This window comes from Primulina eburnea, chromosome 14 (assembly GCF_022965805.1).
Source record: "Primulina eburnea isolate SZY01 chromosome 14, ASM2296580v1, whole genome shotgun sequence".
In the NCBI taxonomy this organism is placed as follows: Eukaryota; Viridiplantae; Streptophyta; class Magnoliopsida; order Lamiales; family Gesneriaceae; genus Primulina; species Primulina eburnea.
Genome location: NC_133114.1, coordinates 22,915,043 through 22,931,600, shown reverse-complemented (window position 1 = coordinate 22,931,600; position 16,558 = coordinate 22,915,043). Strand labels below are relative to the sequence as shown.

General features: G+C 35.1%; 2 protein-coding genes across 2 annotated transcripts; both read left to right on the top strand.

The window, feature by feature from the left end:
* The first annotated feature begins 1,898 nt into the window (after positions 1-1,898).
* Positions 1,899-8,376, top strand: LOC140811848 (uncharacterized). The gene is made up of 2 exons (XM_073169954.1): positions 1,899-2,188; positions 7,686-8,376. Exons 1-2 carry the CDS (start codon positions 2,058-2,060, stop codon positions 8,149-8,151), a joined length of 597 nt encoding a protein of 198 aa, XP_073026055.1. The 5' UTR covers positions 1,899-2,057; the 3' UTR covers positions 8,152-8,376.
* A 6,945-nt stretch (positions 8,377-15,321) lies between these two features.
* Positions 15,322-16,270, top strand: LOC140811849 (probable calcium-binding protein CML18). The gene has a single exon (XM_073169955.1). It carries the CDS (start codon positions 15,601-15,603, stop codon positions 16,096-16,098), a length of 498 nt encoding a protein of 165 aa, XP_073026056.1. The 5' UTR covers positions 15,322-15,600; the 3' UTR covers positions 16,099-16,270.
* The last annotated feature ends 288 nt before the right edge of the window (positions 16,271-16,558 follow it).

Here is a 16,558-nt window from a genome sequence, read left to right as displayed (position 1 = left end):
TGCCACCACATAAAATCATATTAAAAGTAGGAAGTCCTATCATTTTTTTGAGAAATGTTGTGCCCGAACTTGATCTATGCAATGGAACAAGATTAATATGTCGTAGTCTTGTTAGAAATTTTATAGATGCTGAGATCATGATAGGTCCTCACAAGGGTACTAGATTCTTTATACATAGAATGCCCTTGAAAAATGAAGATAATTCTGGATTACCATTTGAGTTGACACGTCGAAAATTTCTCATATGGCTTAGTTTTGCTTTCACAATAAACAAAGCAAAAAGTCAAACAATCCCAAATATTGACATATTTTTGTATAACCATGTGTTCAGCCACAGTTAGCTATATGTGGCACTTTCAAGATGAGTCTCACAAAATTTTGGTAAGATGAGAATTTAGAGCGTCGATCCGGTGTATTCACAATAAACGTGTTTTTCAAAGACGTATTTCTACCTAATAGAGAACGATAAAGTATAAGCAAGTCAACTCTCTTTATTATACATTTTTTAAAATTACATCATGTATAACTAACAATAAGTTTATGGTATATGATTTATTATGTAGCTTTATGTTGGTGATCATATCAAATTCGTTTGTTCGTTGTGATCTTGCAGATGATAATGTGTTTATTACGAGTTTCGATGTCTTATGATATAATATCTCACATATTCTCAACAGATTCACTAAATCATTATATTTGAGCTTCTTAGACATTTATTATAATTTTTACAGGAAAATTTACATTTTTTGGTTGGTAAATTTTAAATTCAAATGTTTCAAGATCTAGCAAAGTTCCGATCTCAACATCTGAACTTTTATCTTGCATATTTGCATCTTGACTATTGTGGCATATTTAAATCTTTGATGCATATAAAAGCAACAATGATTTTTTATGTTCAAAACCTATATCATGTAAGGTAACAAATTGAGTTTGACAGAAAATTATTTACGTTTTGGAATTCATTGCCTTCCATGATTCAAGTACAAAATGTTTTTGTGAGATGTTGTAATATAATGAATGATTAATATATTAACTTCATATATTCATGACACATGCAGCACGTGTGTCTCGGTGACTAGTATTATTGAAGCTTATCATAAAAGTATATTTAATAATAATTTTTTTTATTTATTTCAAGTCAAATAATAGATGAATTGATATAAATGTAATAATTTTTTAATAGGATTTGACCAATGTTTTCATATCAAGACATATGATCGACCGATTTATCTTTAAAAAAAAAACGATTCAACCGGTCAAACTGAAAAACCTTTATATCATATAAAAGAACAATATAATATAATAAATAATATATTCTAAATTCAAAATATATTCAATATACATATAAATAATAATAAAGCAATATTTTTCAAAATTTAAAATCTGAACAAAATATATATAATCAAATATAATTATGTTTTTTTTATTAGACAAAAAAAACTCTAAATATTGATAAAAACTTGTGTGAGATGGTCTCACGGATCGTATTTGTGAGACGGATCTCTAATTTGGATCATCCATGAATAAGTATTACTTTTTATGCTAAGAGTATTACATTTTATTGTGAATATGGGTAGGGTTGACCCGTCTCACAGATTAAGATCCGTGAGACGGTCTCACATGAGATTCACTCCAAAATATTTCTAATACTATTAAAATAATATTTTTTTTCAAAATTCAAAATCTAAATAATCATATACATAAATATACACACAAACAAAAATAAATTTTTTAATATAAGAAATAATTTTTTGAAAGAATATTAGAAAATAATCAAAAAATATATAAAAAAGGTGAACCGCTCGGACCAATTCTTGACTGATATTTATCGGTTCGGACCAATTCAATCGTAAAAACTGTTACTAGACTTGGCCTGGGCCGAATCCGTCGTCCATTTTCGATTTAACCGTCGTGTGAAGATGGCTTGAGCAAAGGGAAATCGAAAATTCCTCTCCATATAAAGAAAAAAAGAAAAAAAGTTTATTCTCTTGTTCTTCTGTAACCACAATCGAGAAAAACATTGTTGATGAAATCTTCGATCCGAGACGCCAGTAAACATGGTGTTATGGGAAATCACATTGGGTACAGCGTATTTTTTGGGTCTGAAAAGAACCTACAAATTGGCTCTCAAGCTTCAGAGGAGGCTCATTAGCCCTAGATATCCCAAGACCCGTCAACTCGTTCAAAGGTACAGATAATCGTTGTCTAGCTTTAATTGTTTGGTTTCAATATATCGCCTTCAGCTTCTGAATCGATTATTCTATTGTAATGATTGTTTTTCATGCTACCGCGCTTTTGGATTTTGATTCAATTTGTTTTTGTTTGCTGGAATCTTTGTGTTTTCTGAAATCGTGTCTAGAATTTTGTGGAAAAATATGAATCAGCCCCTTTTCAACTTGAATCCTGGTTCCACTCTTATTTGTATTGTGCATGAAAGTGGACCAAATTTCTGGAGTTTGTTTGAACATGGTGAATGAGTATATGTAAATGAAGTGAAAAGATATTAGTTGTTTGTCACGCGGCTAAGGTATTGCTGTGGTGGAGGATGAGCTATAAATCTGACCTTTTCAGGATGATTGATTATCCGGGCAGAAACTGGGCTGTTTGTTGTGGAAAATACAGATTTGTATTACAATTGTAAGTCAAAAGGAAATGATGACTAAAAAAGAGTGGAGAATTTAGTTTAGTGCTGAGGGAAATTAATGCTTTATTTTGGATTGAAGGATTTCATGGTGGATACGAACATGTGTTACTATTATCAATAATTTTTAAAAAATAAAACAAAAATTTAGGAAAATGGAAATTAGAAAAAAATCAATTTCAAATTTTTTTAAAAGAGTTCCTAACACAACTTTAGGTTTTTCTTTTATGGTTGGTAAAAGTGCAGAAATTGAATTCCATTGAATTCCGTTAGTTTAGTTCAGCCTTAGTCCTTTATGTCGATCTAGTTTAATGAATGAAGTTCCTACAGCAATTTACCAATGTTAAAATGTCCGCAATCATTCTTTGACAGTACTTTAAAAATTGAGGGAAAGGCCCTTGCCAAATGCCAATTGCCATTTAATTGTATGATTATGGTATATTGGCTACACATGGTAGACTTCTAGCCAAACAAGTGAACAGTACTTGTATTAGTAATATGCTTGAATTTAAACTACGAATTGCAGCATTGTATTTGGGTACCTCTATTTTTCTTCTGCAGCATCTGCCATTTGCCATCTGCATCTACCAACAGGTTAAGTCAATGTCAATACCCATCTTAATTCTCATGTCCCTCGTTAGTACCAAATAAAGTATGATAATACTGATTTATTGATAAATCGAACAAAAAGCTGATTATTTGTTTGTTTGATTGATTTAGAATAGAATGAGACAACAAACAAGTTCGGAGAACGAGTTTGGTTGTGATTCAACTTCTATTTTTTCCATATTTTTTTTATATTTATGGAGTTTTAGTGCATAGATATAAAAAACCAGATTGTTAGTTTTTCTTTGGAAATCGCACATTTTAGCTAATAATAAAATAACAGATTACAGAACCATGATCATGGTGGTGGCGACACAGCCTGAGTTAAATTTTTATTAGTTGGAATGAGTTACCACTTTTATTTTACTGACTTACACTAAGAAGTCTATCTGGTTTGAATTTTGTTGAGGATTATGACATAAATACGCTGAGCAGTTATATGCCATAATATCTTGTCAACTTCACATTGTGCCATATAGTTATGGCTCAAATTGCCATTTCTGTGTTTGAGGGCTGACTTTTCTGTCCGACATATTATAAAAAAGCAGTGAAGGCAGTCTTCTTGTAAATATGGATCCCCAACTTTCTTTCATTGGGTTTGGTGAGGGCAGAACTCTTGCTAGCAGTGGTGTTGTTGCGAAATGCTCATCAGTCGGGTGCTTTGGTTAATCAATTGATTTTGGCTTATCATAATGTTATATGGTGATGTTTTGAATCCTGGTATTGTGTCTTAACCATTGAAGTAAAATAAGTTATAACTAACAATTTTGGTGAACACGTCACGTAGATTTAGTAATGCTTATCTTCTTTTGAACTTGTACGGGACATGAGTAAAACTTATCTTCTTTAGAACTTGTACTTTCCCATGTCCCCACTTTGCCTAATGATTTCTAAAGCATGCATTTTGGTTATAAGTTAATTTTGCCATTTAATAATACTAAGTATCTCTCAAACATAGCATCCGTAGTTTCTTTGCACAATGTCGTTTACTAAGATAAGAAACATTAGGAAGAAATATTATTCTCATTCAATTAATCTGAAATGAAAGTTACATGCAGATTTATAGAGGTCCTTTCTACCATTTAATCTAAATACAGTCTTCTTTTAAATTCAAAAGAAAGATAAATCCATATTTAAGAATTAATATACTTATCTAATATTCAACTCTCTTCCGCAGGCTGGGCTGTATCTGTTTATCATGCCCAGCTTGGAAATCAATGCTTCAAAATTAGGTCGAAAAAGTGCCTTTGTTAAGATGTCTGTCAATTGCAATCGAGTAGGAATGTAGCTGAGGTGTTCAATCTTCCCTTCAATCTTCTCGCTTATGAAATGTCGGTCTACCTCAAAGTGCTTGGTTCGATCATGATGAACCGGATATTTGATGATATTGATTGCTGCTTGGTTGTCACACATTAATTCCACCGACCGATAGCCTTTCAGTTGTAGTTCACCGAGTAGTCTTTGAACCCCTTCACCTGGGCCTTTTTAAGGTATTTCAATATTCGATACACAACTTCCATGTGTTCCTTAGGTGGATTATTCATAATTTGACTGATAACACTCGCGACAAATCCAATATCAGGACGTGTATGAGATAGATATATTAGATTGTCCACCAATATTTGAAATCTTCCTTTATTAACTAGCAAACTATCCTTCTTAATTCCTACCTTGATGTTTGGTTTCATGAACAATAGGTTTATCAACTGGTTTACACCCAAGCATACATACCAGTCTCTTTCAAGAGGTCTAAAACATATTTCCTTTGGAAGATTGAGATTCCAAGTGACGATCTAGCTACTTCCATTCCAAGAAAATATTTTAGGAGTAGATATGGGGCATCCTATCAGGAAAGGTTGGTCCAGTATCAAAGTTGGACTTGTGGAGGAGCATCGGGTGATGGATCGAGAGATGGTATGGATGGAGTTATGAGCTCCCAATGTTGAGATTCATTACTTATATTCTTCCCCTGAATCGAGTAGTTGAGATAAAACAGGTCAATTTCAACAAAGTTACATACATTGAAGTGTAGTATTTTGTCATTGTTGGGGATTAACACTTGTAGCCCTTTTGGTTTGGAGAATAGCCCAGAAAATGGGAATCGATGTGAACAAAGACGGAACGTCCAGAGATCTTAAGTGCGATGTCATGGAGAAGGTGTGTTTTTGGGTAAAATTCGAGGAGAACTTGGATCGGTTTTTTTTTTAGTTAAGGGCATGAGAGGACATTCGATTGATAAGATAAGTTGCAGTGAGGATAGCATTGCCCTAAAAATGACGTGGGACATTATTTATGAATAAGAGATAATGAGTCACTTCGAGTGTTCTTTCAAAGACATCATTTTGTTGAGGGGTCTCAATTGTTGTGTGGGGGTCTCAACGCAGGTGCTCTAATGAATTATTCCATTGGGAGATGAGGTAATCACCTAGGACAAAGTTGAAATAATTGCTGGTTCGATCATTTCGGGGAAACTGAAGCTTGGTGGAAAATTGGGTTTGAATCATTAGGTTAAACTATTTAAAGATTAGGGATGTCTCAGTCTTATCCTTAATTATATTAGAAATATATCCAGTGATATTTTTGACATGCCAAGGACCTCAAGTGTTACTGTGAATGAGAGAATTTTATATGGTTTGTAAGGCTAATGTATTTCTTGTTTGTTTAGGGAATTGACAAATATCACAATGCAAAAACCTGAAATTTTTATTACTGAATGAGAAATGAATCAATTTTTCCATGCTCAAAAAATTGGGATGGACGTAAACGATAATGCCAAAACAAAATGTTGCCAACTTTATTAGCATAAAATAAAATTAATTATGAAGCCGAGAACTGGATGGGTTCAATGTTTCTCGGAGGATTTTTCATCTTGAAGATATACATGCCTGCACAAAGTTCAGGACTGTCAATTGTCCTCTCTAATACCAAATCTTGAAAAAACACACGAGTCACCAAGAATTTAGTTGTGCCCTCGTATCGGCAGTGAATTTACTTACAGAGAGTAAGTTGCATTTTAGGAACAAACAAGACTGATGTTAAACAAATATTGTGAGACAGCTACACTAAACCAAAACCAAACACTTTGGAGCAAGATCCATTCGCTATTCGGATTGTGTGCATGTTTTGAAAAGGAACACATAAGTGAAAAAGTGAAATATTTTTTTTCACATGGTCCGATGTGCCGGAATCAATGATCCATGAAGTGGGCAGATCTTGCTGGGAAGAAAAAGCACTAGAAAATTCACCTTTTTGGGTTATAGTTCCTATGCCAATAAGAGATGGATTTGGTGGGTTATGAAACTGATTGAGTAACTTTTGAAGAATCTCCGTTTGAGCCACAGTTAAAGATGGGGGATCAGAGAAAGAAATCTATGTCGCAAAAGCTTCCAATCTTCCAGTTTGCCTTGGATTCTCCAAAAAGTTTCTAAATTATGATTAGGTTTCTTGCACTTTTCACACCAAATTCGTCCTTGTGTTAATTTTCCACTGGAATTTGTTGTTAGCAGAGAATTGGTCACGCTATTTGTAGCAGCGTGATCAATTAACTGAGAGAAAGCTGGCATGAGATGCAAGGGCAGAACCATCGCAGAAGCGATTGAAGGAGATGGGCCCAACATCAATTTGTGACGGCTCTCTTCTTGTTGGACCTCAGAGAAGACAGCCCAAAGATTTTGAAAGGGCTTTTGGCCCAAAATGCGACCTCTCGCATCATCAAGATTATTATTGAGGTGCGAAAGGAATTAAAAGATCCTTTTCTAAACATTTGTCATCTTCCAGGCACTTCCATTAAAAAACTTCCAACATTTCCAATTGCTGCCAAGAATGAGTGAGGGTAGTAAAATAGTTAGCGTAAGAGTTTTGGACATATTTTCTTGGGAAGAGTAGGTATCCCTCGTTGCATCCCAGATTTTTTCTTTTGTCAAATTATAGATTAAGAAATTTCGTCGATTTCAATGCTCCTGAAACTAATTAACCAAGACATGACCATATTATTTCTGCATTCCACGCCTAGAATTTTGAATAAGAAGAATCTGGGCGCTTCAAGAGTTCATCTTTGCCCTTGCCACATGATAACATCACGACGGACTGAGACCATTTAAGGTAATTTTACCCGATCAATTTTAAGCGCCAACAATGAGGATGAGGCATCGGAGGAAGAAAGAGTCGGCATGCCGTATTTAGTCATGGGTTGTTTCTGTCTCTGATATCATGTCAATTACAAAAACAAGAAACATTAGGAAAGTTATTCAATTAGTCTGAAATGAAAAGTTACATGCTGATTTATAGAAGTCATATCCTATCATCTTACTTTAAATTCGAAAGAAAAATAAATTTCTGTCTAAGAATTAAAATACTTATCCGATATTCTAAACACAGTTGTCATGGTTTATAGTCGATTAAATTTGCATCTAACACGGAAAATTGCTACAAATTTCAGACGAACTCGAGCTATATTTGATGTGGCACTCAAAGTGCATCGTAATATTCAAGAAAGGGATATTGAAATTGGTAGGAATCTTGGGAACTGGATCCTTCGGTGGCTTGACAGAATGAAGCCATCTGCTCAGATCCGAGGAAATCCTTCCCCTGGCAGCAACACCAACACCAACACCAACACCAAAAAGCAGTCGAGCAGCACATCTCAGCTGAACAATCGAGGAAGCTTCCAAAAATTTGGTGCAAGATCGGGGAATCAAGATTCGGCCAGACAATTGTTTACAGCTGCAAGAAATCCTTCACATAGACCTTTCGCCACCATCGCCGTGACGAGGAGGCCTGCTGGTGGTAATACACAATATAGCCAGTTCAAAACTGGTGGCTTCAATCCGTTTGAAGCGAAAAATGGGAAATTTGGGCTTGTGGATGTGATCAGAAATGACGTAAGGCAGTGGATGAATCACTGATATAGTAATTAGAATGTTTTCTTTACCAGAGTAGTGATCAAACAATCGACCTTAAAATAAATGTTAAACTGGACGATCAGACCGGTTCAACCACACATAGGATGTTCTTGGTCGGGAGCACTGTTATGCACTGGAAGATGATGAAATACAAGTGGGATGGAAGATGAGGGAAAATCCAGTGAGGAATACTTACATGAAACGTCTGCTACTTTTAAACTTTAAAAATCTACTAATTTTTTTTTTTTAAAATCAAACACCAAATTCGAATTTTATAATTAAACTAACTTAACATTTCCATAATCCAAAATAATTTAATATCTACAAATTTAAAATGCATAAAATCCCTAAATTTTCAATTAACAAAAATCATATATCAGTCAATAACATGATCAAAACTAAATTCAAAATAAAGCATAAAAATATCTAAATACTTTTAACAAATTCTTTAAAGCTTTGACTATCAAACCAATGTGGAAAATAATGTCCCTCGGGACTGTACTGCCAGATTCGATCCATTCAAGCGTCAGCGACTTCCTCAATCTCATCCTCACATGCAACATTCAAAATAGTATGTCTAATGACTCAGCATGTTCTAAGTATGAGTAAAAAATAATATATATACAAACACATGCATTAAAAATCGTACTTTTATATAAAATAGTTAGCGTAAGTTTATAAGCATAAATAACTCATAAATCATTTTATCGTAAAACTTTCCATCATTTTATATCATATTAGGTGAAGTTTGATCATTGAAAATGACTATCTGTATAATATGGTCGATTTATCAGTCTTAGCACAGCATTGCACATGGGAACGGACACTAGGCATTGACGTAAAATGGAAATACGATCGTTGGACTCTCTCTGAAGGAATTCTCCCGCAAACGGGCTCCTTCTGGGGCCTTCTCCCTCACGATATTCCCTATAATCATATATCATATCTTTTTTGTCACAGTCAATTCACATCCTTCAAAATATTTTTCTTTTCTTTTTAACCATAAAATATTGTGCCCTTTCCAAATTCGTAAAATAGCATAATCAATTAGGCCTAATTGAATCTAATTAATTAGTATTAGTGAAATTTTTAACCCACTAAGTAATTAGCCAAAAAGCCTATTATCGAACCCATTTTATTTTAAAAAAAGTTAGACCAAACTTAGGGTTTTGACTAGCTGCAGCAACCATGCTCTTCCACCAGACCTAAGAGGGATTTTCGAAGTATTTTTGTGGAAGAAAGTGTAGGAAAGTTGTCTCCCGATCGTCTCTATCATTCCCTCGCACCAAGTATCGAGTTCAGGGTATTTAAATCGCAAATGCATGTCTTAAACCTATCTTTTTGCACCGTTCAAATTATATTATGTGTGTATAATATTTTTATGCCAGAAAACTTAGAGATCTCGAATTATACTTGATTTTACTGATTTTTTTGCATGAATCATGGTTTTCTTGCATGTTCTTGGCTTATTTCGATTGCTTGGGGACTACTGCCGGTAAGATAATGTTATGGAGATGATTTAGGTGATCTTGAGGAGTCCTGTAACGTACCGTACTTTTAAACTATTTAAAATTTGCGGAAAAATAAAAATTTTCTTAAATACAAAATAAACTTTCAATTTTTATTCATAAATCAATTGTTCATCCAAAAATATTTGCACTAAAAGAGATCACCAGTAAAATTTGCTAAAGAACAATACTTGTTTAAATATTGTAAACAAAACGTGAAATCAGAGTAGTTGAAACTTGGCATAAAAACTTAAAACATGGGCGGTCCTCGGGTTTAGCCTCCCGCTTAGTTCGAGCCGGCTCACTGGTCCCCACCCCTGACTTGATCGATGCAGGTGAGGACGAATTTGAGGAGGCGAGGGGTGGGGACCAGTGAGGCGGCTCGGACTGAGCGGAAGGCTAAACCCGAGGACCGCCCATATTTTAAGTTTTCATGCCATGTTTCAACTACTCTGATTTCACGTTTAGTTTAAAATGTTTAAACAAGTATTCTTTTCGAAAGGACTGTCAATTCTGTGACAAACTGATACTTGGAATCTTGTCAATCGATCACAGTCAGTTAACAGTTAAGTGCGGAATATAACTGACTGAAAAAGATAGAATATAGTAACTGAAAAGCTTGTAAAAGATGCACAAAGTTTGTTTCTGGATGTTCGGAGATTTCAATTACTTCTACGTCACATCTTCTATCACGAAGATAGGATTTTCACTAAAAGACTTTGATCAATACAAGATTTGTACAGACCCACTTCAGTTTGGACTTAGCAATGCCAAAACTGAAACTCTAGATTACAACTCAATTTTCTCGATTAAAAAACTTAGCACAACTGATTTCTAGGATCAAGTTTCACAGTAATAACAATGTGCTAAAATGCTCGAAAGATAGCCTCATATGCAACGATTAAATCTGGTAAGTGTGAGCTTTCTGAATCTCAAATGAAAGTAATGAATTCAGTAGAGTAACAGCAAGCTTGAGAAAATAGATGAATCATGTTGATAAGAGTTATTTTCTCAACTGTTCTTCTCGCATATTATAGTCTTCTCTTCAACGGTAACATTAAATAATATTTGAATCTTTATATCTGTTGATTTCCACGTCAATATACTTCTGACATTCGTACACTGCAAATTGTGAAATACGGCGTTCCACTACTAGTTGCAGTCTGCATTGTACTATTGTCGGTTGAATGTACTTTTCAACTGATGATGTGTTCAGCTTAATGAGCAATGTTGGTAACCTTACAACGGAATATCTCAACTGATCAGTTTCCAACTAATCAGTCAGTTGACTAAGTAGATTCAGTTTGGCTGGTCTCAGATGCCTTAAATAACTTGTGCAATAATCTTCAGTTAAACAATTGTCAGTTCGTGATCAGTTAGTTCAATAGATTTAATCTCTTAGTTTGTCAAACCACCGAAATTAAGTTTCCAACAAAGCCTAAACCAATTTTTTCAGTGACTGATTTTTTAAACCTTACATTTCAGTCAGCATGACTGATGACTTGTTCCATGCTTGAATTAGACTACTTTGTTTTGAAATATCATTTTTCAACTGCTGAATCAAATATTTGTTCTCAATCATTTCAGTTTTGTGCTTCGCAATCTCTCTTGTTAAACTCAACAATTCAACTGACTCATCAGTTTCAGTTTTGTTGGCTTGGGGATCAGTTTGCTTAGCTTTGGCTTTCTCAAATGAAAGAGAAAGCTTGTGATACTCATTGACCATGTCATGCAGTGTAGAAATGAGTTTCTAGTGTAAAATCAGTTGAATTGAAATCAAATACATGTTCACTGGTTGATTCCGCTTCTACATCAACGGCCATCAAGCATTTTACTTCATCTTCATCGCTGGAGCTGCTCAAGCTCTCAAACTCTGACTCTTCACTATCAATCTCTGTCCATTTGGATTTGCTTTCTTCAGCTAGCAGGACCTCATGTTTCTTCTTGAATGATCTTTTATCATTCTTGTCTCGTCTTCTGAACTCAACTTACAATTTTCATTTTTCAGTTAAATGTCGACTGTCCTTCTTTGGTTTAGGACAGTCAGCAATTAGGTGTCCTGTCTTGCCACAGTTGTAGCAAGATTTTGGCTTTTCCTTTGAAGTCGCTGGAAAGATCGAATATATTAATAATGAGTGCTTGTGCTCATGCTCGAAATATAGCCTGAAAGCTATGAATATATCTGATAAAGCGTGAGCTTTTTGTAACTAAGAACGATTTGCTTGTTCTTGTTCTTGCTAACTCGATAATTGTTGCTCTTCACTATTGCTCTATTTATATTCTTAGCTGATCTTCTCGGATATTTATAGGCTTTGCTCCCAACAGTAATATTGAATGAATTTAAATGTCATATATCCGTTGATTTGTCTTGAGTAGACATGTCATCATTCTTCTGACAATTATACACTGTGGCATTCTGATATGCGGTCTGCTCTTGTAAAAATTGTTGGTTGTTGGCTACGTTAATTAACTGATGACGCGTCAAGATGATTTATTAGTTGATCTATAGCTGATTCGATGAACTGACTGTGTAACTGATCAGTCTTAACTGATAGTTCAATTCGCTATAAAGCTTCAGTTAGCTTTAATCAGTTCAGTTGCCTTAGATTTTTTAGCGCGTTAATTATCAGTTGGTAAATTTCAGTTCAAATCATTTCAGTTACGTTACATTCAGTTGAGTTGATCTGTTTTATAATCTTCAAACGCTCAATTTGTCAACCCCGAAATTCTGATTCCAACAAGACCTCATGGTACCTATTGTATATTTAAAAAATTTATCTATACAACTTGCATGAGTATACAGATAAAACAAAATGACATAATTGGATAAAATCATAAAATATTATTAGAATGAAGATCATTTTACATCAGAGTCAATAAAAGCCCAAGCCACAAGTTGTCTCGCTAAACACATACTCTAACAATCTCCCATTTGCACTATAACTAACTACCCATAGATCTTAGACACACTGCTTCATGATGGTTATCAAACAATGGTCTTTGCAGGGGCTTCATCAGTGGACCAGCAACGTTGTCTGCAGAAAATACTCTCTCTATCGATATGTCTCCTCTTCCCACAATCTCCCGGATGATGTGGAACTTTCTCAGTATATGTTTGGATCACTGATGAGACCTATATTTCTTTGATTGTGAAATGGTACCGGGACTGGATTAACTGCTTGAGGAATGACCCCCAAAGAGATGATGAAAATTCAGTGAATCTCATCATAGATCGAGTCCATCAATGTCTGATTACGACGTTCTGACAAACCATTCAACTGAGGTGTCGCAGGTGAAGTCCAATGTAAGAGAATCTCATTCTCTTTAAGCTAGTCTTGAAAACCAGTACTCAAGTAGTCTCTACCTCGATATGATCGAAGTGTTTTAATTTTTTTTTTTAATTGTTCCTCTACTTCTGCTCTGAATTATTTGAACCTTTCAAAAACTTTAGACTTGTATAGATTCTCCAGTCTTCATTTTAATATTATCGAACTTCTTAACAGCAACTGAGAGTTTGTTTTCTTTGATTTGTTCATTGCCTTCACAGAGCTGAATTAACTTCTCCCAGATTTCTTTTTCAGTCTTGCAAATCTTTATAATGCTGAAAGTAATTTTATCCAGCGTTTTGTACAAAATATCTTTAGTCACATTGTCCAAATTGGCTTTTCTTTTGCCTTCTGCTATCCATTCTTCTCTGGGCTTTTCAATGCAGTGTGTTGCACCATCAGTTATAGCAACAACAGTGTTTGCTTTTAGTATTTTCCTGGCTCCGTCAGTGATTACGTACCACATATCATCATCTTGTGCAGCTAGATGAGCCAGCATTCTAATCTTCCAATTGTCAAATTCTTCTCTGGAAAACATTGGAATTTTGTTGAAAGAGGACATGGTAATCAGTTTTGTAGATAGGAATATTCAGGAACAAGATTCAACTGCTCTGATACCACTTGTTAGGATCGGTTGGGAGTGAAAAAGTGTTTAGAAGGGGGTTTGAATAAAAACTTGACAATTTTCACAACTTCTTCGATTTATGAATCATGATTTAGTGATAAACTGAATTCGAGAATCTTTTTGTCAATGTCAATCAGTTAACTTGATAAAAGTGCGGAAATAAACCGAATGACAAATAGAATAAAACTGAAATTAAAGGACTCGAGATTTGTGGATGTTCGGAGATTTCAAACACTTCTACGTCACTCCTTCTATCTCGAAGATGAGATATTTACTAAAAGACTTTGATCTATACAAATATTTGTACAAACTCAGTTAATTTTGGAATTAACACTTCCAAAACTGAAAATCTTAGTTCCAATACATTTTATCAGTACTCAACTGATATGTAACTTTCTTAGCATAACTGATCTCTACAAGATCGAATAATACTACAATAAGTGTTTGTGCTTTTAAACTCAATGTATAGCCTGAAAGCTATAAATGTGTATACTAAACGTGAGCTTTGAGAGATTTTGAATCGAAAGTGTGAATAGAGTTCTGCTTGAATAATTTCGTAACTTGATTACTCGATTTCACGATCTACACGATTACTAAAATCACTCTTCTTCAGTTGATCTTCTCGGTTATTTATAGGCTTTAATTCCAACGATAAAAATGAGTGCATTTGAATCTTTATATCCGTTGTATATCCACATCAACATTCTTCTGACAATCGTACACTGTAGTTTTTATGAAATGCGGCATTCCCACTACATGTTGCAGTCTACTCTTGTACAGTTGTCGGTTGATAGGTACGTTCCTTAATTGATGACGTGTTAAGCTGATTTATCAGTTTGACAAAGCAGATAGGATTAACTAATTGCTCTCAACTGATTGTAGTATAGCTGATCAGTTCTGACTGATCATCAAGTTGACTAGATAGTTCAGTTGCCTTTGACTATATGCGCACTAATCTTCAGTTCGAGCAACTATCAGTTTACTAAACTTTCAGTTCAGTTACTTTCAGTTTTCTTGATCAGTTGTTCAATATTTTCAAGCTCAATTTGTCAAACTTCGAAATTAAGTTTCCAACACGCTTGATGACGCTCAATGGAGTCGGTAAATAGATCAAAGTGCATGCTAGTACGTATAGCCCCTACATTGTCTCGGGCCAAAGGACTAATGGTGTACAACTATAACCACGGACTATTTCACTCGATAAGTGAGAAACACTTAGACAGTCCGATGGAGGGTTGTTCAGTACATCATCATATGATCACTCATCTGTATGATTGAACATATTCATGCATTTGCCAATGAAACATTACGTTTACATCACATATGATAGTTTCAATCTCAAGCGACATTTATCCTTATTTTAGGTGACTGATTCGACTAAGAGTGCTGGATTCCACCAGAGTTCGCATACTCTGTTTAGAATGTTCCTAATGAGCTTCATGAGTTTACTTTGCGAGGTAGATCTCATGGTACCTGTTGTATATTCAAGAAATTTATTTATGCATCTTGCATTGGTATACAGATAAAATATAATGTAATAATTAGATAAAATCGTAAAATATTATTAAAATAAAAATAATTTTACATTAAAATTCATAAAAACTCAAATCACAAATTGACTCGTTGGAAACATACTCTTTAAAAAAAAAAAAAAAAACAACTCTTATATCTTACACGCTTTCGGCAAACACTCAACTCTTAATTTATATGATGAGAAATTAATAAGTAACATACACCAACTACCTGTTGTCAACATACAGACAATTATGGCATTCCATTTCTTCTCTTCTCTTTGAGCGAAAGAATTGCTCAATGAGATCCAATTGATTAGCTTTACTTCATATTCCATTTTCCCCATTCAAAACCCAGCGAAAATCACGAAAAGTAGGCTAAGGATATTCAGAGATTTTGTGGATCACACACTTGTTTTTCCTCGATAAAGGAGAGAAGAATTCCGTCCCAGATTTGCGTTGAAATTCAAAGAGAGAGCATTATGAGCGGTAAAGTGGCGGCGGGGGGCAAGTTAGACGACGAGCAACTGGCTCAGCTCCGCGAGATTTTCCGATCATTCGACAGAAACAACGACGGGAGCTTAACGGAGCTGGAGCTCGGGTCGCTCCTTCGATCTCTCGGATTGAAGCCGAGCACGGATCAGCTGGATTCTTTGATTCAGAAGGCGGACAGGAACAACAACGGGTTGGTGGAGTTCTCGGAGTTCGTGGCCCTGGTGGCGCCGGAGCTCCTGCCGGCGAAATCTCCTTACACAGAGGATCAATTGAAGCATCTGTTCAAGATGTTTGACAGAGACGGAAATGGGTATATCACCGCGGCGGAGCTGGCCCACTCGATGGCCAAGCTCGGCCACGCGTTGACCGCGGAGGAGCTGACGGGGATGATCCGGGAGGCGGATACGGACGGAGACGGGCGGATCAGTTTCCCAGAATTCTCGCAGGCTATTGTGTCTGCTGCATTTGATAATTGCTGGAATTGAACAACAAATTGGATTTGGAACAGGAAAAAATATTTTTGTTGTTGGGGGATTTTGTGGAATGCAATAAATATAGATGGGAGAATTTTGTGTGTTTGGCTTCGAATGTGTGCTTGATTTTGAGTATGATTATGATATACATAGTGAAAACTTCTCTCTTTTGATTGTATTCCCACTCTTCTGGATTTACAATTTTATCATTCATATCATATTTTTATTGTGAGAACCACCAATCCAGCAACTAAAGCATTCGCATTAACAAGATCAAAGGGCCAAAGAATTTGAAATGTTTCAGACATCATGTCAATCCAGTGGACTCAATGATATGCATCCTAAGTTAGCTTGTAGCAAGCTCAAGAATTTCAAGAGACTCATTCATTTGAAATGGTAGACTTGTAACAGCACTAGTAAGTATGAAATAATGACATTTAAAGGAATAAATTATCAGGAATTGATGATCATT

What these genes read in the sequence shown, in the direction of transcription:
- LOC140811849 (XM_073169955.1), top strand. Translation starts at nt 15,601, where the DNA reads ATGAGCGGTAAAGTGGCGGCGGGGGGCAAGTTAGACGACGAGCAACTG.
- LOC140811848 (XM_073169954.1), top strand. Translation starts at nt 2,058, where the DNA reads ATGGTGTTATGGGAAATCACATTGGGTACAGCGTATTTTTTGGGTCTG. An exon ending in ACCCGTCAACTCGTTCAAAG is followed by an intron (nt 2,189 to 7,685) that starts GTACAGATAATC and finishes TACAAATTTCAG; the next exon opens with ACGAACTCGAGCTATATTTG.